At 40.7% G+C, this 20,614-nt stretch overlaps 1 protein-coding gene across 1 annotated transcript; it reads left to right on the forward strand.

Annotated features, from left to right (window-relative positions):
* The first annotated feature begins 8,813 nt into the window (after positions 1–8,813).
* Positions 8,814–18,613, forward strand: cxcl14 (C-X-C motif chemokine ligand 14). Its single transcript, XM_088989282.1, has 4 exons — positions 8,814–9,056; positions 11,724–11,829; positions 16,436–16,549; positions 18,135–18,613. Exons 1-4 carry the CDS (start codon positions 8,993–8,995, stop codon positions 18,148–18,150), a joined length of 300 nt encoding a protein of 99 aa, XP_088845408.1. The 5' UTR covers positions 8,814–8,992; the 3' UTR covers positions 18,151–18,613.
* Positions 18,614–20,614: the final 2,001 nt, after the last annotated feature.

Here is a 20,614-nt window from a genome sequence, read left to right on the forward strand (position 1 = left end):
GCACACTGGTTATCACATCTACTTATTCAGAATTGGAACAGAGTGTAAAAGAAACTTGGATAATGATCCACGTGAGCCTCCTTTTCCATCGCTTGCCAAATCATGGTTCGATCACCTTTGTATGAAACACCATCGCCGTAACGAATCAAAGTAGGATTGGAGAGAATACATTAAAGTTTCTTCACAAAGAAAGAAAATGGAGGAGGTCACGGCAGGCTAAGAGAGGACAGAGGACAGAAGACAACCAGCCAACAGCGCGACGGCATGAAGCCGTGCCACAGTGCCCTGGGGGCAGTGGGCAAGCAGTGACATGGCAGAACGTGCGGCGATCCATAAAGTTTCATTTTACGCCGCGGGAAAAGAGCGAATCCATGTGAGCCGATTGTTGGACGTGTGCGTCAACGTGACTTCACGTGTTAAACACAGAAGAGAAATAGATGAATATGAATCTTTCGAATACAGTTTAGCAAGGGAACACTTGCAACATTTCCATTCAGATTTGAAACACTGTGGAGTTTCAAGCCTTTGTGAAGGTGTCATGTTACAGTTTCAAATTTGGGTTATAAACATGGGATGTACTCTCAAAAGAGCATTAGATTAGGAATAAAGGAGATTAAACCGATTTATGTGCATTTATATATTACTTTTTTTCCTACTTCCTCTTGAACTTGTATATTATGTTAAGCAATGAACATTTACGTTTTCTCTGATGTGTGGATATTCAACCAAACAAACAGAACAGAGAAAACAAAACGGTGAGTGTTTGAACTGAAGGTATAATGTCTGGGTTTGTGCTTCAAAAGTAGCTAGTACTTTTCAAGCCATAATTTGGGTTATAGTCGGGTTGTAAAGCCATGGTTAATTTGGTGGTCAAACAACATACTGAACCGTAACATGGTGGATTGAGGTGTATGGCTGTGAACCGAATAAAATAGCATGGTGGGGAAAAAACCTGACTTTGGAAAAGCAATTAAATTCCCAATTATTGAAAAGATGTAACACTGACCACTGCTCATAAACCCTTTCAGGGACAGATGTTACTACAGTGTACAGTTTCTCATATAATCAGTTACAGGTTACATGTAAGGGTTAAGTTCATGTATGTGTCTATTCAAAACACATGCAACGTGATCCATTTAGTAGCCCACCATGTTCTCAGTGTGGCATCAATTCAATGATCAGTTAAAGGACAACCTACGCCTCCGGACAAGGTATGTCCATAATTTGTAAAAGCACTTCAAATGACTTCTACCGAGCGTATTTTACAAAGTGTCCACCGCATATAGCTATATTTTACGTTTTAAGACTCGCGCTGAATATTCAGGAAGTCTTGTTTTTGAATTGGTGATGATGCCTCCCGTGACATGTCTGGAACGCCCCTGACCGAGAATGCGACACACAATGCATTTTGGGTACTTTGTTTGGTGTGAAAACTTTGTGTTGATCCGTGTTGATGGCAAAACTAGAAGGAAAACACATAAATAACGCGATGGTGAATCGTCGCGTGTTGCATCAAGACTACTATTTGATACTAGCTGACACAAATTCCCAGCAGACAAATCAGACCATTTTCAACGGAGATTGGGCGCAGTCTTGTGCATTTTCCGGGACACTACATTGGAGTCATGACGCTTCAAAATGACACGGAAGGACTTCTTTAATCGATTGCAAACATTTATGATTTCCTCTTCAGAACTATTTGAATCATATTCATAAATGGATGGGTAACAAGAAAGCATCTTCTCCGAATCTGAAGCCATTGTTTTGATTCTAGAGCAAGGCACGACATACTGGTGTGACGTCACGAACAAGGGGGCGTAACCTCTGAAACGGAAACTTTCTGAGGTCATTTTGAAGTGTTTTTGGGACACTTTAAGTCATTTTTATTGTCATTTTAGATGCTATAAAACCTTTTTTGGATGTATGTCAGGAAACAAAAAAATGGTGTCGGTTGTCCTTTTAGGGGATTATGTGTAGGAATTGCTTTTTGATACCCACTTCCATCTTCAGAATCAGAATCATCTTTATTAGCCAAGTATGTACAACACACAAGGAATTTGTCTTTAAATGAACACTATGATCATCTTGATGCAAATGGGCCACGTTGGTCAGATCATAAAGTGTGTCACCAACGTAGGCGAGGGACTCATCTGATCTGGACGTCAGCGCAAGAAAAGAGGGCTTTGTTTCAACGTCACATTGTATCCTGCCTGCATGCTCCCTGTCATCCTCCTCGCTGACTGATTGTAACATTCCTCAATGTCAGGACACATGACTCATCACGTACTTTGTTCCGCTAAAAGTTCTGCTCAGTTTTTTATGTCCCATTTGGTGAGCCTCCCATCATGACTGGTGTGCTTGCTGCGTTAATGACTTGACGGCACAAAAGGTGAGAAGGCACGCTCATATGTGGCCTTATTTGTGTTACACACATGCCAAATTGCTATGGGGTGATATTGTTTGGGCGGCGTAGCTTGTAGACCCAAAGGACACGTGATTAATTAGCGCCACAAGTTACTGATAAATATTTTTTAAAACTGCACTTCCAGAACCAAATGTGAACGATGCATTGTTGAGCAAGGTTATAAATGCATATATAGTATAGTGCCACTTAGCAGTTTTTTTTGACAACGATACTAGTGCAGCGTGTTCTACCGGAAACAAATTCCTTGTGTGCTCTACATACTTGGCAATAAAGATGATTCTGATTCTGATTCTGATTCTGATATACACTGCCAGGGGGAAATTCTAAATATATCAGAAACAATTATCGTGTTGATGTATGGTTGTACTACACAGCAAACGATAACCATTGTAATATAAAAGTAGTATTTCAACTATTGAGGTTTTGTGTACCCACGGAGCTCCGTGCATACCTAGGTATGCAAAGGCAGTCGAGGAGGGTTCTTCAGATTTTAACATGTATTTAAATGATGCCTATTTGCCAGGAAACTGTGTAAATACAGAAATATAAGTTCAGAAAATGAATGTTGTATTCTATCGGCTATTCAGGTTTATGATCCAGTTTCTCCATGCCAAAATGGTTGAACCCAACTTGTCATAATCAACCAAGTATCACCTTTCAATGACAACTTTCAAATGTCAGTCCAGTACTGTATTTGATTTACTTTGTAATTTCAACAACAAATTTAGACGATTATCCATTTTGACATTTCATGACATTTCATTTCCATTCTATCATCCTGTTTCTGTTTCTGTTGCAGCTTTGTGTGAATAATGCAGGCTTCTGGTCACGTTTTCACACACAGTTTCCTCCTGCAGGGTGAGTCGCGTGACTTACATGGTGTTCCAAAGCTTTATGTGTATGTATGGGTAGCTTATGGGATCCATCCATCCCATGAATCCAGATGTGTTTTTATAATCCTTTGATTCTTCATTCAAGATTATCTGCAACATGACGTGATTATTTTAGAGGGATTTGTATGGTTGCTCGATATTTTTGGTGTTGTATGGGGAGGAATCTAAAAATACTATTCAAGTGATTTTGTTAATTTGTTGATCTGAGCATGAGTTTCCATCTTGTGGAACACTTCACTTTTGCCTTCTACAAAAACACATTTCATCTCTCAACACGACATCTTCTATTTTTTACTTCAGTATTTCGATGCTATGTGTGAAATTGAGCTACAGGGTGCATGTCAGGACATCTCCTGTTTTGTTTGAGGCCTTTTTTATCCTTATTTTGTTGGTCTATGTGCAAAGGGGAAACAAATGGCTCACTTCGCTCCTGCATCTGTTCACAGACGGCCCCCGTCTGTCTTGGCAAAAGAAGCAAGAAAAAAAATTGTGATTCCACATTCGAAACATGTGCAGACTGGTGATCCGTGAACTAAAATGAAGGTTGGAGCTTTAGCAAATGGACACATATATGAACATGAAAATAACCTGAATATTTTTGATATTGGGGATCTCTATCTCTCCATTGATCGTGGCAATTACCATGTCAGCCCATGACAATCTTTGAGGCTGAAAAAAGAAACATAAAAACAGAAATCCAACTGGCTTTGTCACATGAAAAATGTGGCTGACATTGTGACATTTTTCTCCGTGTATTTGGGAAATTGATCGCGCTCACTGGCTGAGGAATAAAGCCAAAACACTTAGTAACAAACCTTGTGACACGTAGTTTAAGTTGCCTCGGGCCAAAGTTTCTAGATGAAAACCTCAGCCGCTCTCCCACACACAACTTTTTGCACATCACTTTTTTCTGTGCCTCTGGGATCCTGATTATTGTCAGTTCCCAGGAAAATTTGGCAAGCACGAACCATTTGATAATGATGAAAACACAATTTTGGGAATAACAAAAGAGCGCTGTTGACGAGACATATGACAATTGTTGAAAATAACACGAGGCAAAGAAAAACATTCCAGGCCCACCCATAACGCTTGTAAATCCACAAGACAGCCCACCCAGACATGTTTAACACGTTGTAAACATACTCAAACTCCAAAGCATGCTAGCCAGCGGTTATTCACGGGAGCCCGAAATTGCACGCAAGTCAAAACACACTACTGTCAATTACTAACCAATGCTAACGTCGACGTAACGTTATAACGAAAAGTCATAATTACAGTAAATATTTGTACAAGAAATAATAGGTACGGACATGCGATTGACATTCCACATTCACAATTACAAAAGACGGTTTGTTAGAGTTGGAGCTTGTAATCCCCGTGGATCTTCCATATGAGTATTTTTCAGTCATGGTTTTTATCTCCAAACTCACTCCCGCGAAAAAAAAAAAAAAAAAAAAAAAAAAACATTTCAGAATGTGGAACGGATGGCACTGGAGGTATGACTCGCAACTGAACCAGTAAAAGTCTGCAACCAGAAGGCAGCTTGAGCACAATGGGACCAGTGCTGTAAACAAGTACTGTAGTCCAAAAGGCTTTCATAAGTGCACAGAGACCGTTCGGGATGCGTCAATGTCCGATTCGCATGGGCCGCTAATTCTTTCTTCAAAGGAGCTTTTTGTGTGTGAAAATTTTCACTAATGCTCCAGGCTTCTGAAAGACTTTGATCAGACAATTATGAACTTTTACTAACAAGCTTTTTGGGTCACCCGCTTCAGTCCACCTTTTGACACACTAGACCAGAGGTGGGCAAACTACGGCCCGCGGGCCATACCCGGCCCGTCTGTCTTTTAAATCCGGCCCGTCAAAGGTTAGTACACAACTGAGGTTTGATGTGATTCACTACATTTATTTCTTTTGTACTTGTAATGACAGACATTTTAAATGTTAGGTGTTACTTCAATTTGCAGAAGACAGGGAGGGAGGGGGAGAGAGGGAGAGATCGGTGAAGAAAACTTATTTACCACTTGTGGACCTTTGACAAAAACGAATTTCCAAACTAGGTTTAAAATATATATGCATTAAAACGGTGACATGCAAGTGACTGTGAAGGTTTTTAATTGCGTTCAATTACATTGACATCATGTAGATCGTGGTATTCACACGGAGAACAGTAATTACGCGGAATGGGAAGTGAGATGTATCTGATTATTCAAAGCTGTTTACAAAGTATGAAACATTCAGGAGATACTTTGAGTCAGATCATCTCAAATTTACGAGACTTTAAAAAACAAGGCTGAGAATGGTTTGACTGTGATCATGTTAAAAACAATTGAAAAATGAAGCGTTCCGTGGCTGGCTTCAAATGTTTGTGCATGACATTAGCTGAGCAATGCTGTCATGTGTGGTGATCGCAGGGAAACCACCAGATCTCTTACTCATCTCGTTTCGTAGCACAGTGTTTTTCAAGCTTTTTTGAACCAGGGCACATTTTTTTACATTGGATTTTTTTGCGGCACACCACGAACCATCTCGCAGGAACGAGATATCAGTGACGTGTTGCCACACGGACGAATATTAAATTACCCTCCCATTCTTTTCAGCACGGACACAGGACAATGACATAATATTGGCAGAAAATGAGTAATAAATGTTTGTAAAATTTTAAATTTGAAAAAGGAGCATTTGATAGTTTCTCACGGCACACTAGTGTGCCGCGGCACAGTGGTTGAAAATCCCTGTCGTAGCAAATAGTCCGAATGATGCTATATTCTGTATAAATATTTTGTATAGATTTTTATAAACGTGTACTGCACGCTGCAGTTTTTTGGGCAATATAACACTTTGTTGCTTGTGTTGTAACACTGGTATGTCATGAATATACTTGGATGTTCATGCCGGAATTATACTGTACCGTTTTTCTTTCACTGTTCTCATTAATAAAAGTATGTTAATCCCTGGATGTTTTTTTCTGATGATGTTTTATATGGACTGAACAACATGCAGTTTTTTTTTTTATATGTACCGTATCTTGTGCTGACCCAGCCCGCCGGTCGAATTTTTGGAATTAATGCAGCCCCCAAGCAAAAAACTTTGCTCACCCCTGCACTAGATCATGAGATAAGGACATGTGTTTTCTTCAGTTGGAGGCGTTTCTCTGGGTCTTGGTATTTTTGGAAAGGTAAGGAAGTCCAAGTGAAATTGAAACATGTTTTATTGGCTGTTGGCCACAGCATTCGGCTCATCTTGAATGGTTAATTATCTCTTCTTTTCCTTTCGGCTTTTCCCTTCAAGGGGTCGCCACAGTGAATCAGTGTACTCCATCTTCAGAGGTTTGAGTCGCATGTTTGTTTTGGCCAAGCTTTTACGTCGGATGCCATTCCTGACACAACCCTCTGTATTTATCCGGGCTTGGGACCGGCACAGGAAGACACTGGTTTATGTCGTCTTGTGGCTACAGAACAAGCAACTCTATGAACTTAATAAAGATGAAGATGCCCAGTAAAAGGCGCCCAAATATAAAATGGTCATCGGCACAGCAAAAGTATTAATTTACTTTAATACACTGTAATACAGGTACAATATAATTTTGCTTATTATAACAACACTGCCGGTCAATTTTTGTTATGTTGCAGCCATTATGACAATGGTAGACTCCTAAAAATGTTTGGTAGTGACCTGTTGATTTAAATTCAGCACGTAATGACAGATATACCGTGAAAGATGAAACTTGATCTCAGTAGCTACTATGAGTAACTAGCTCCACACGTCGCAAAGATTAGATTAGAAGTCAATCATTTTTGTTTGAAGCAGCCAGATGAGTCAGCTGTTTTATTGTCATTTTTTTTTTATTAAAACGGTTGGAGATAGACCCTTCCTCAGTGTCCTCAGGGTCAGATGATCAGCGACCATTCACACACCATTGCTTCCCCCAACCCACAAACACACACATACAGACACACAAACACAGACTCACATGGGTTCACATGCAAGTGTGCACATATACACAAAGTTAATGTGATGGTGACCGCACAGGCGGACGCTTCATGGTCGCTGGCTTGAGTGATCACATAACGTGGCAATGAACACACACATATAGTACACACACATACACAGACACACACACACGACCCTACTCACTTGATGGAGGAAGCCAATGAAGGCTATGGCCCAAAGGTTCCAGGTGGGAGGGGTCAGACCTTCTTCTCTTACAGGTCAGTGATGCTCTTGGTGCAATTGCTGCACTTGCCATTATGACCAAAAATGACACAGAGTTGGCCTAAGGAAAATTGGAGATTTGGAAAAAGTTTCACCTCTCAACTAAATAAGGTGCAGATGTCCATTATAAAAGGGCAACACAACTTGAAATAAGTGGCTTTACGTTGCAATGAAAGCCAATGAAATTCCTCATTGTCATCATTTTTAAGAATATTTGAGTTCAGTTCACCACCTCCACACAGCGCTCACATCACAAATGTTGGTACACAACTCAAAACAAAGAATTGACCATTTCAAAAAGTCAAGGCACCACTGTATTGGTAAATTATTATACTAACCAGTTGCGGGCCGTGGATTTCATCACTAGGCCTTCAGTAGTGCTACGCCTGAATCAATCCACAGCTGCTAATGTAGTGTGATTTACTACATGTCCACTAAATGGTGCCGATAGCATGGAAATAACTTGTGACTTGACGAAACGTAAGAAATACTGCCATTAAACTGTTCAAATTTCTACTATGAACATGTGTAGATTCATGATAACCTCATCAAATTGCAATATTATTTGCTGTTCATGCGAGCTTCAGAGCTGTCCACCCATTCTGTATGATGTACATCTATTCTTGAAAAGTCTTATCACTAGCAGCTAATGATAGTATGATTGGCTAGTGACTTGTCAATCATGTGATTACCGATAGTTTGCAAAAATTCTGACGTTAACAGCGCTTTCCTCCAGGCCTTGAGTTGACAACTCGAAATCTGATTAGTTAAAGCAACACTTTCATCGACATTTATTTTTACAGTCCAGGACCCGCAGAAGTCATTGTGAAGGTGTCCAGGTCAATTTCTGACTCAGGTAACAAATGATGGCTGAAATATGATTGGTTAAAATACAAAACACATCTGGAAGCAGCACAACAAGGGAAAAGCAATGAAAAGAAGCTTAAGGACAATTTGGAATTATTTAACAAAAAATTATGGATAAAATATATTAGTCTGTGAATCCGAAATTTTTAGATCAGCAGGCCTTGACCGTCCGCCACTGGGATTCTTTCTTTGTCTACCCGTATCAACAGCTCTGGTTAAATACATTGGGTAGTAAGTGAATTATGAAATGAGAATTTTGTCGGTCGTATCTACCCATACACAGATAATTTATGTTTTCTCATGAAACTGACTGTGTGTCGTCCGAGTCTTTCCTGCATGGTGATTGGCCGCCTGGTGGTGCATATTAATGAGCAGAGGGGAGACAGCGGGAGGCTTTTAAAAGCAGCAGCTAAGCAGGCGGTAGGGTGAGAGCGTGTTTTTTTGTGGACCTCCTCCATCACAGACATTGAATACGATCCACACCGCCAGTGGACTTTCAAAAGTGTTAGACACTTTTGAAACTGATCCTCTACCTCCGTTTTCTTTTCTTCCAGTGCTCGGCTTCTAAATTTTTAAAAACCTTGAAGAAGACATGCTACGGTGCACGGTGGTGCTACTTGTGTTGGTGATGACCTTACATGTTCTGGGTGCCGAAGGTACACTTTTGAATACTGTATATTAAATTATTTATTTGTGTAGAATTGTAGCTGTTTTGAGATCACTGTTTACTTTGGTCTTTATATTTCATGTAAAAGCATGGCAAAAGCCTACTACTTGACTTTCTTGTATGTGCATGGCATTTAAACACATAAGTGAATTGATTTAATTCAAGAACTGGCTCAGGGCTGGCTGCACAGAGAAGGGTTTCTCCACGGGCAGTAAGTTATTACAATTTATTACATATTGAAGTAAATATGTTTTATAGCTGTAAGGGAAAGTATACAAAAATTATGGCAGACTAGAATGCATGCCAGTTGCAGTTTTGTAGGAGAAAATGCCTTGTATGATCAGATTAATTTGGGAAGTAATTGTTTGAATCACGTGTTCAGTGGTGAGGCAGCCAATCCCGATTTAGATCAGAGATTCATTTGAAGAAAATCCCACTGCGCCCATTTTTTCCTGCTACGCATATATATATTTTTTTAATAAATATGCATAATCTTCCTATTTGCATGTGCTTTTTCTGTATTTTTATATTATTAATCTAATGTTTATATCTTGCCCCTGAAGTTTGCAATGACCCCCTTGTTTGTTGATTTTAAACAGCCTTGTTGTAGTTCTACTTTTATTTCCCATCCATCTGTTGAACAGTGATGGTTGAGCGCTACAAATAATTGTTTTTGTGATTTCTAACATTGTCAATTTTTTATTGTGTAAGGGTATGTTTAAGTGTAAGAGTATGTTTTTTTCTGTGCAAAATCATCTGCCAATATATAAAAACTGAAACACAAGGTTTTGATTGCCCTTTGTTGTCATGTGGTTGTCATGTGAGAGGAATGTGACAGCTTTATTTGCGCGCCTGCTGATGGATGTAACCAACCTTGCAACCCACCAGCCGCCCCACCGTCACAAGTCAAAATAAATTGATTTTATCAGTCACTCATTCCACAGCCATGAAGTAACCGGGGGGCAACATCTTCTTGAAGCAGATGAATGTTGAAGAGTGGAGAAATGATTGGGTGCACCTACACACTAATGTGATGTTGGCGTACCTTCATATTATTAAACCGATGAATCATTGTCAAGGCAGTTTTCAGGGCTCCAGACTGCTTTGGATTTTTCTCCTAAAATTCAAGACAGCGCAACAACATATTTCATCCAGTGGTGGGCCGTCAGAGCCAGCAAGGCCTTCTCTGCTGGCCTAACATAATCAGACATCATTATCATAATTATAATAAAAGTCAATTTCATTAAAAAAAGTATTTTTTTCTAAATATATATATAATTATTCTACATACTGTTTTCTTGATGTTATATTATATCCATTTGGTTATGCTCCTTTCAGTGTTGTAGTTTTAGGTCAGAGTTTTTAATCCAATCAGAATTCAGCTATCTTGTGTCGCCAGGCTGTATGAAATCTGACCGACGCCTTCAGAATCAACAGTGAGGGGGTCTGTGCGCTGTTCATGAACGGGCACATGTAGTTGATATACAGTTGCGATAGCCAATCAGATCACGAGTTGGCACAGTAAGGCCAGCTCGAGGGCCTCGCGTTGAACATGACATGTCCTGTGATTGGATACTCACTTTACCTCAGCCCTCAGCGGAGGCAGCGCTATGCAAATCAACCAAGCTACAACAGATCAGACCCGGAAACTTTAGCAGAAAAACCAAGTATATCTACTCGCTTTTTTAACCCACAATGGCTGAAGGAGAGGACAACTCGCTGTCGCATGTAGGCCTATTCTCAAGAACAAATGAAAAAGATGTGTTTACTTTTATTTTCAACAAATAGTTCGTTTTGTGAACGTCTTGTTGTTTTTCTTATATTAAACTGACATTTTGTAATTTAGCGTAAAATCTTGTTAAAGATTGCATATTCTTGGTGGACTTAATAAAACTTTGTGGAAGAATGATTTTAAATTTCCTTTTATTTTTAAGTGTTTGCAGTATCACATATCGTGACAAGTTCTAATTGCTGATGCAGATTTATTAATGTGTAATTGCTCTGGAAAATAGCCTGTGTTGTAGACGATTAAGGTGATGCCACGCCCAGTACTGCGTGCGTGTGCTTTTGTAAATGATATCTCCAGCCGTTGTGTAATAAATTATGGTATTACGAGGGATATTTGTTCAAGTCGGACTAAGCAGGACTTCACTGAAGGCCTAGGTGTGAAATGCACGGACTGCCACTGATTTCATCTATTTGCGTGTGACACATTTGCTGATTTTTTTTATTCTTTATTGATTTTTTGGTAACAAGTGTCTACTCTCCAACAAATGTCTACTCTACATGTCTACTAATTTATCATTTATCAGTAAAATGTGAATACATATTTACTTTGCAAGCCAATCCGTGATTGTGTACGCCTAAATTTGTGCATGTGAAATGTGTGTATGTCTTTGTATGAATGTTCCACACGCACATGTTTCTAAATAATTGTTTGATTATTTAGATGTATTTTTACTGGTGCTAGAGTTTACTTTATATTCTAACCTTGTGGATCATTTTGAGTCCTCTCTGGAAGGGCTGTGTAACTGAAATCGTCCTGCTTCCACCATCAAAACAAATGGTTTTGACATGTTCATAACTCAAAATAATGTGACATCAAAAGGAAACAAATAAGTTGAATTGAGTGTATCTCGTTGTTGTTTATCTACAGGCTACAAGTGTCGGTGCACTCGGAAAGGACCAAAGATCCGTTACAAGGATGTACAAAAGCTGGAGCTCAAACCCAAACACCCCTACTGCCAGGAAAAGATGATATTGTGAGGTTTATTTTATATTGTCTCCTTTATCTATGTTGTACTGTACTATGCTTTGGCGGTGTGCAGTGAAGGCGAATCACAACTGGGGATGTTATGTCAGCTTGACAGCAGTTGCGTAATATGTCGTCTTGGCTTCCATCTGCAGGTCAATCGTGGAATCACATTCCAGAAAAATAGTAATTTCAGCATAAATTGAATGCTGCTTTAAAATAAAGACACATCGTGAACGTTTGTGGAGAGACAAAGCCCCAAACGGGACTTAAATGACATTACTATTTAAATTGTATTCATATGGATGTTTTCCACCATTGAAGGACTATCAGCATCGTTGATTCAGTGCTCGGGTAAAGCAGCAAGGTTGTAATGAAGAACAATACCTCAAGTTTAATTTCCATACAATAAACAAAGCAAAGCAATTATTATGAAGAGTAAAATGTATTACAAAGGTATAAATTGGTTGAATATAATTGGAAATATACATTTTTCTATTATGACAATGTACATGATAAACATGTTTCATCCCAAAGTACGTGACGTTAAACGTGTTAAGGTGCAAACAGTTACCGAAATGGATCGATTAAAGGACAACCGACGTCACTTTTTTGTTTTTTAACTGACACCAGAAAAACGTTTTATAGCGTCTAAAATACCCAAAACATGCAGCATGATATTTTTAGTCAAATGCAAAACACCAATAAAAATGACTTAAAGTGTCCAAAATCTGCAAAAAATTGAGCTGCGAAGTGGGCATTTTAAGAAAGTCCCGCCCCCCTTTCGTGACGTCACGCCAAGACGTCTTGCATTGCTTGTGACTCAAAACAATGGCTTCAGATTCGGAGAATATGCTTTCTTGTTACACATCCAGTTATGAGTATTATTCAAATAGTCCTGATGAGCAAAGCATACATGTTTGCAATCGATTAAAGAATTTATTTGGGCAATTTTGAGGCAAACGGGCGGGGGGGGGATGTCTCTCCCAAGAAGAGGCAGAAAAATGGCGACCAGCTCCGGTGAGGAATGAATCAGCTCGTTTCCACAGGCTGATACTATCTTTCCATGGAGTTTGCCTCCCTCTGCTGGCGGCTTTTGGGTGTAAGACATGGTTTTTAAAAAAGACTGTGAGGAGGCGGTCCTTTTCTGACGTCACGTACGGACTCGTCACCAACTCAAAAACAAGACTTCCTGAATGTTCAGCGCGAGTCTTAAAACGTAAAATATAGCGATAGGCGGTGGAATCTTATTAAAATACGCCCAGTAGAAGTCATTTGAAGCTGTCATGATCTGGTTGGCGACCAACGGGGGGCGCTGTCGGCCCCGCCTACACCTGCACAGGTGCTGGTCGTCCCGATCAGATTGGCGACCAGCGGGTAGCGACGTCAGCCCTGCCTGCAGCCTCGCAGGTGCTGGTCGTTTAATCATTGACATTTAAAAGGACACCCGGCACGACCATCCGGTGCCGGTTCATTGTTTGTTTGCCGCTTGGTTGCTGCATGCATTGTGTATGTGTTTGTTTAACCTTGGCGGACTTTTACTTTTGGTCTTCTTTTGCTACTTTGTATTTTTTCCATTCAGATGATTTTGATGTTTTACATTTTGTTCCTGTTGACTTTATTTTAATACAATTTGTCAAACAACCTCCTGCTCCCTCCTGCCTGCTTTTTGGATCCGAACCCGCCATCACCACCTCGCAAAACGTGACAGAATGAACCGGCCAACCATCGGATCCCGCAGGTACATCGGACCCGTCTCATTTCCACCCTGTGCCTGGCAATGCTACGTCCACGTGAGCGCAAGCCTCGTCGAGTTTGAATTGCGTCACTCGACGAGCCGCAACGTCCACGTAAACGTCCGGCCGAGACCTCCTTCCAGGTGGCCGTCCAGGATGACACTGGGTGACTGGCATTGCACGCCCACGTCCAGCCACGCTGTCGTCGTGCATGACGAATTGAGTCTCATCCACGACGAGCCGTGCAACGTCCGCGTCAACGTCAGTCCGAGACCCCACTCACCGCTGGATCCCGGAGCGGCTCTGGACTGGTCTCGTTCCCCCGGTGCCGGGCAGTTCACGCCCACGTCGGCGTCCGGCCGAGACCTGGTCCCATACGGCCGTACGGGGTGCCATTCTGCGCCTGGCAGTTCGACGTCCACGCAGAGCCATGCGCCGTCGCGTGAACGTGCGAGAGGGATCGCACTCACGCCCACGACGATCCGTGCCGCGTCTTCGTCCACCCCAGGCTGAGTCCCGTTCCCATCAGGCCGCCGCCCGTCGTATGCTGGAGAGGCAGCGGTTGCCCTCTCCACCGACCGTTCCCTGGCGAGTGGACCTTTTGGGAGACTGTTGGGACTTCTGGAAGCAGCCCCTTGAAGGGGGGGTACTGTCATGATCTGGTTGGCGACCAACGGGGGGCGCTGTCGGCCCCGCCTACACCTGCACAGGTGCTGGTCGTCCCGATCAGATTGGCGACCAGCGGGTAGCGACGTCAGCCCTGCCTGCAGCCTCGCAGGTGCTGGTCGTTTAATCATTGACATTTAAAAGGACACCCGGCACGACCATCCGGTGCCGGTTCATTGTTTGTTTGCCGCTTGGTTGCTGCATGCATTGTGTATGTGTTTGTTTAAGCTTGGCGGACTTTTACTTTTGGTCTTCTTTTGCTACTTTGTATTTTTTCCATTCAGATGATTTTGATGTTTTACATTTTGTTCCTGCTGACTTTATTTTAATACAATTTGTCAAACAACCTCCTGCTCCCTCCTGCCTCCTCGCAAACCACCTCGCAAAACGTGACAGAAGCCATTTTACAAATTATGGACACAACTTGTCCGGAGACGTGTGTGTGTGTGTGTGTGTGTGTGTGTGTGTGTGTGTGTGTGTGTGTGTGTGTGTGTGTGTGTGTGTGTGTGTGTGTGTGTGTGCGTGTGCGTGTGCGTGTGCGTGTGTGTGTGTGTGTGTGTGTGTGTGTGTGTGTGTGTGTGTGTGTGTGTGTGGCGGGGGGTGGCAATGAAAAAAATGTGCCTCTTTATTTTGTTTTTTTGGAAAGGCGCTAAAAGAGAAAGGGAGGCAGAGAGAAGAAGTATCTTTTTGTGGATTTTGCAGTTGTTATGGTGCTCACTGCGTCTGACTTGTTTGGCCTCTGGTTGACAGGCAGCCAGAGGGGCATGAATCGTCTCTCATTCATCCCCTTTACCCTGAATTGGGTATACTACTTTAAATGAGACATTATGCAGTTTGGAATATATCTGCACATTTGAAAACTGTTGCAAAAAGCCTTTAATCTAAACCTATGATCAATGACACAACAAAAAAGCCCATTTGTCTCTAAGTCAACTCATTTAACATTCATCGCAGTTGGATGGAGAGGCCCAGGCATACTGGATTTTTTTCCCACATTTCTCTCTCCCTTTGCTCTGAATGTGCCACATGCCAGGCAAGAGGTTAACCCACAAGCCGGACCCGTTAATGGAGTTCACATACAAAATTCTTAAGCATATTGTTATATAATACAATAAAGGAGTTTAATGTCTGGCAAAAAGCTGCCATTTTTTGTTCAAAAGAATGTTCTCAAGCTTGTGTGTGTGTGTGTGTGTGTGTGTGTGTGTGTGTGTGTGTGTGTGTGTGTGTGTGTGTGTGTGTGTGTGTGTGTGTGTGTGTGTGTGTGTGTGTGTGTGTGTGTGTGTGTGTGTGTGTGTGTGTGCGTGCGTGCGCGCGCGTGTGTGTGTGTGCGTGCGTGCGTGCGTGCGTGCACGTGTGTGTGTGCGCGTGCGTGCGTGTGTGTGTGTGTCTGTGTGTGTGCGTGGGTGTGTGCATGTTTGTACTGTGTATTTATTCTCTACAACTAAATGAAACACAATGGCACTTTTCACTCAGCAGTCAAACATCAATCAGCATGATGTTCTGCTGGTGTCCGATATGTTTTTACTGCACATTCAATGATAGGATATGATTGTATTTGAATGTTTGTCAACATGCATTGGAAAATGTAATAAAATCAGACAATACAATAAAGGATAGGATACACTACGATGCAATCAGGTACAACAGGACAAGATATCGTTTGACAGGACATGCTAGGACACAATGAGACTTTTATGATATCACATAAAATATAACCAAATTGGTACAAAAGGAAACAATGTCAAAAAATATGACACCATACAGTGGCACAGGAAATGTGGTGAAAGATATGTACCACTGGGGTAAATTAAATAATCAAACTTTGTTTACATAGCTGCTTTGGGCAGTAGGCAATCACAGGGCACACAGACACAACCATTTGCTCTCACACTCTTTTTGTGTGTTCAATCAGCCTGCCATGCATGTTTTTGGAATGTGGGAGGACACGGAGAAAATGCCCCCGGGCCTGGGGAGAACGTGCAAATATTAAACATTGAGCCCAGAGCAGGATTTGAACTCACAACCTGCACTGTGTGAAGTTGATGTGCTAACCACTCGACTACCTGGGTGCACATTTAGAAAATATTTCGGGGAAAATTACACAAAAATAAATTAAAATAAATTGAATTAATATATTTTATTACAAGGTCTTCTTCCTTTTTTGGACGATTAAAAGTAGTCATATAATCTTTTTTTTGTTTGTTTCGTCTTCAGCGTAACAATGGAGAACGTGGCTCGGTTCAAAGGCCAAGAGTACTGTCTGCATCCGAAGCTGCAGAGCACCAAAAATTTGGTCAAATGGTTCCACATCTGGAAGGACAAGCACAGGTGAAGACTTATAAGACTTTATATTCAGATCTGACGACTACCATCTATTTGCTGTGTGTATGTATATATCAATAAAGTGATACCTCGGTTCACGAACCCCTTGGCTTGCGAACTTTTCGGTTTACGAACATTAAATTTATGGAAATGTAATCTTGGCATACGAACTATTTTTCGGGATACACACGGAGCGCCACAATGAGTGATGTGCCATTCGCGAACGAGCCCGTTCTCCTAACAAGAAAATGGCAGCCGACTTTTTGTCCTCTATTCCCCACCCCCAGTCTACGGTTACAGCCACGTGATTGGTCAAGAACGCAGCAGTGAGGGGGGGGGGGTTACAGAAATACAGAGCTGTGAACATTCGATAGACAGAGAGAGAGTGAGGCCGTTCTCCACAAAAGAAGATGGCAGCCGACTTGTTTTTATCCTCTATTCCACGCCCCCAGTCTTCGGTTAAAGCCACGTCAAGAACGCAGCAGTGAGGGAGGGGGAGGTTAAACATTAAATAGACAGGCAGACGACAGAGAGAGGAAGAAAATGGATAGAAAACAGTGAAATTTGGACTCGTTTCAACTTTGATAGTTCAAAGGCAGAGTGTCGAGTGCAAGGTTAAGATATTCCGTCAGTCAGGCTCCACAAAAAAACCGCACAAGCCATCTGCACACTTGATGCAAAAAGCTATCAACCCAGCTAAACAGAACACAATTGATGAGGAACTAGGTGAATTTATCACACTTACAAGGGATCATTCCTCAAGATGATGAAAGAAGGCTACGTTCCTCATCAAGTTTTTAATGCTGATGAAACCGGCCACTCCGTTCCATCAAGCCATCAACGACCATCACAAATGTAAATAAAACGACTTTATTATACAATGCAGTGTATTTCTTTCATTACAATACAATAACACATTTATTATACATACATATATATATATATATATATATATATATATATATATATATATATATATACCCTGCATGTTCTTCGTATTTCAAATTTAATAAACGTTTCTTCACTATGAATGGAACAGAATCAAAATTTTAAATGTTTAACCACATACAGTAAAGTCTCGTTATATCGATATCGGATATATCGATAGTCCCGGTTATATCGATACTATTTCTATGCACGCACGGAGAAAATTACATGCAAACAGGGTCGGATATATCGATAGTCGCGGTTATATCGATATTTTTTCGGACTCCCTTGAATATCGATATAACGAGACTTTACTGTAGTTTTTTTTTTCTTATTTATGAACAATAAAGATGTATGTTGAAAATACAAGCTCCTCAGACATGCTCATCAATTGACAATACCGTCCTAAAAATCTAAATTTTACTTTGAAAACATGAATTTGAAAATTCATACCTGACGTTAAAATACGCGTTTAATTCAACTAGTTTGTTTATTCTCAATGGGACAATGGAAAGGTTCCAAAATAAAAGTAGGCTAACCTTTTCAAACAGTACACGGGACCAAGATGTATAATCAAAACGCCCCCCCCCCCCCCCCCCCCCCCCAACTCATGCAACTCTTTAAAACATGTTTTTCAATTACGTCTCTTTCCTTTTCTCTTCAGGGTTTATGAAGCTTAAAACATTGACCGCTTTTCATCAGCAAAAGAAGGAAACATCTTAAATCGAAGAAATAGGAAACAACAATGACCAGGACTGTTTATGATGTTGCAAATATCTGCAGTACATCACCGTCCTTTTCTGTGCAAGCCATCAAGAGATGAACTTAATTATAGTTACACTTTTTAAATCTTTTTTCTCTTTTTTCCACACAAATATGCCCGAAAATATTGTATGTACAACATGCATTACTCCTATTTTGTATGCAACGTAAAGTGCATTTTGTAAACATTGTTGTCTATTAGCAACTTTATAGTGTTGTGTATGTAAAATGGCAACATTATACTGTGGTTCTTTTGGTATTTAATTTGAACGTTTTTGGGGCTTAGGGTGGGTAAATTGACCAACACATCACACACGTTCAACATTACATTGAGTGTATACAAAAATAAGGAATGAAGCAATAAAATCTCTAGTAAGTGCAGATTGTCTGATTTAATTCGTACATTTAAATGTACTTTTTATGGGTTCACAACAGGACAATAAAAAAGATAGCAGCTGTCTCAGGGCAGTAGGCGGGGGACACCCTGAACTAGTTGCCAATCGCAGGTCACAGAGAAAAGAACCATTTGCCCTCACACTTGCACCTAGGGACAATTTGGAGTGTTCAATAATCCTGCCATTCATGTTTTTGGAATGTGGGAGGAAACCGGAGGACCCAGAGAAAACCCACGTGAGCTCAGGGAGAACATGCAAACTCCACACAGGAAGGCAGGCATGGGGATTAAACCTATGACCTCTGCACTGTGAAGTCAACGTTCAAACCGCTCAACTACTGGGCCTCCCACGATTAATCATAATTGTTACTGTCAAACCTCTTCCCCTTATCATGGTAGAGTAGCCACCAATGACATTGGGGGCTAAGTTGTCTGGACCTTTAGGCAACCGGCAGTGTCATGTCATATAATATCCTCTGACCAAAGTATAGCTCCTAAACTTCCTGTGATGTTGATGTTACAGTACAGTATATCCATCATACACTTAGCTCGGTTTGTTTTCCTTTTGCTTCTCCCACTCATCTTAATTATTCCCTTTGTAAATGGCGTCTTTTTCCTCCTCCGTGTGCCTTACAGGCTCCCTTAGATAAATAAAGTGTCTGATTGATCTGCTATTTTTGGGGATAGTTGCATACCTCCATGTAACAGATAAATTGAATGTTTGGACCTCAGTTCCCTCACTCAGACATGAGAGACCTTGGCCTAACTAAATGTTATTCTCATCGACGTATTTTGTTTTTCTTTTTTGGTCTTTTGACTTCAAGACGGCGTCGCGAGAGTGGCTGCCTTTCCAGCAGCTCCTGTATTTTGCTTTTCGACTTTCATTTCTTTCATAACTTTGCTGCTGTGAAATGTAAATGTCTCCACTGGGAGACTAATAAAGGCAAATCCAATCCAATCCACATATTGGTAAGCGATAGATGCACGCAGTCACTTCACATTTAGGGTGAAGTAGCAGTTATCTTCTGGCTGGACGTTGAACACATAGCAAGAGTGACAGCATCAAACTCTTCAAACAACAATGTTTCCCCTGATATATTTATTAATGCTTGATGTGTGGCCATACATATGGTCAATTCTAAAAGTTTCTTGAAGTCAACCGAACGTTTTCATTTGAAAAGGAATTAAATACCTTGGAAAACATTCTAATAGTTAATATTACCATACCAAAAGAGATTTTTTTATCAAAACGAGTGAAAACAACAAAAATACCATAAATACCAAAATACCGATGAAAAGGTTTCTTGCGCCGTCATCTGTACTTCTTGAAGGTGTCGGACGTTTCATTTCTTATCCAAGAAACTTTGTCAGCAAACTAAAGTCTTACTGCCAGAAACTCCTGCAATGTAAGGTACTGCTACGTCTCTCCTTTTTGTATCTTCAGAATTGTTGGTTTCATTCCCTATTCTTTCTTTCTGACATTTGTGAAATGACCACTGAGTGTACCCACAGTTATTGGTATTAGTTTAGCCCTATGCTGGAGGGTTCTGATAACTCCTAGTTTGTGTTGTAAAGGGTGGTTAGAATAGAAAAGTAAGTATTTGTCAGTGTGCGTAGCCTTCCTAAAGACTTCTGTTTTTAGCGCTCTGTCCTCTTTTATAATTACTTTACAATCCAAAAAGGCGAGTTGATTCTCTTTAATGTCCTCGCGAGTAAATTTAATGTTGATATCTACCGAGTTGAGGTGATCTGTGAAGGATTGAATTTCTTGTTTTTTAATTATGACAAAAGTATTGTCCACATATCTAAACCAGTGTCTAGGTTTTGTCCCCAGGAAGGATGTGAGAGCCTGTTTCTCCATCTCTTCAGTACAGTAGGTATATATATATATATATATATATATATATATATATATATATATATATATATATATATATATATATATATATATATATATATATATATATATTGGGCCTAAACTACCAGTA

Source organism: Hippocampus bargibanti, linkage group LG02 (genome assembly GCF_051943395.1).
Source record: "Hippocampus bargibanti isolate YZ-2025 linkage group LG02, ASM5194339v1, whole genome shotgun sequence".
In the NCBI taxonomy this organism is placed as follows: Eukaryota; Metazoa; Chordata; class Actinopteri; order Syngnathiformes; family Syngnathidae; genus Hippocampus; species Hippocampus bargibanti.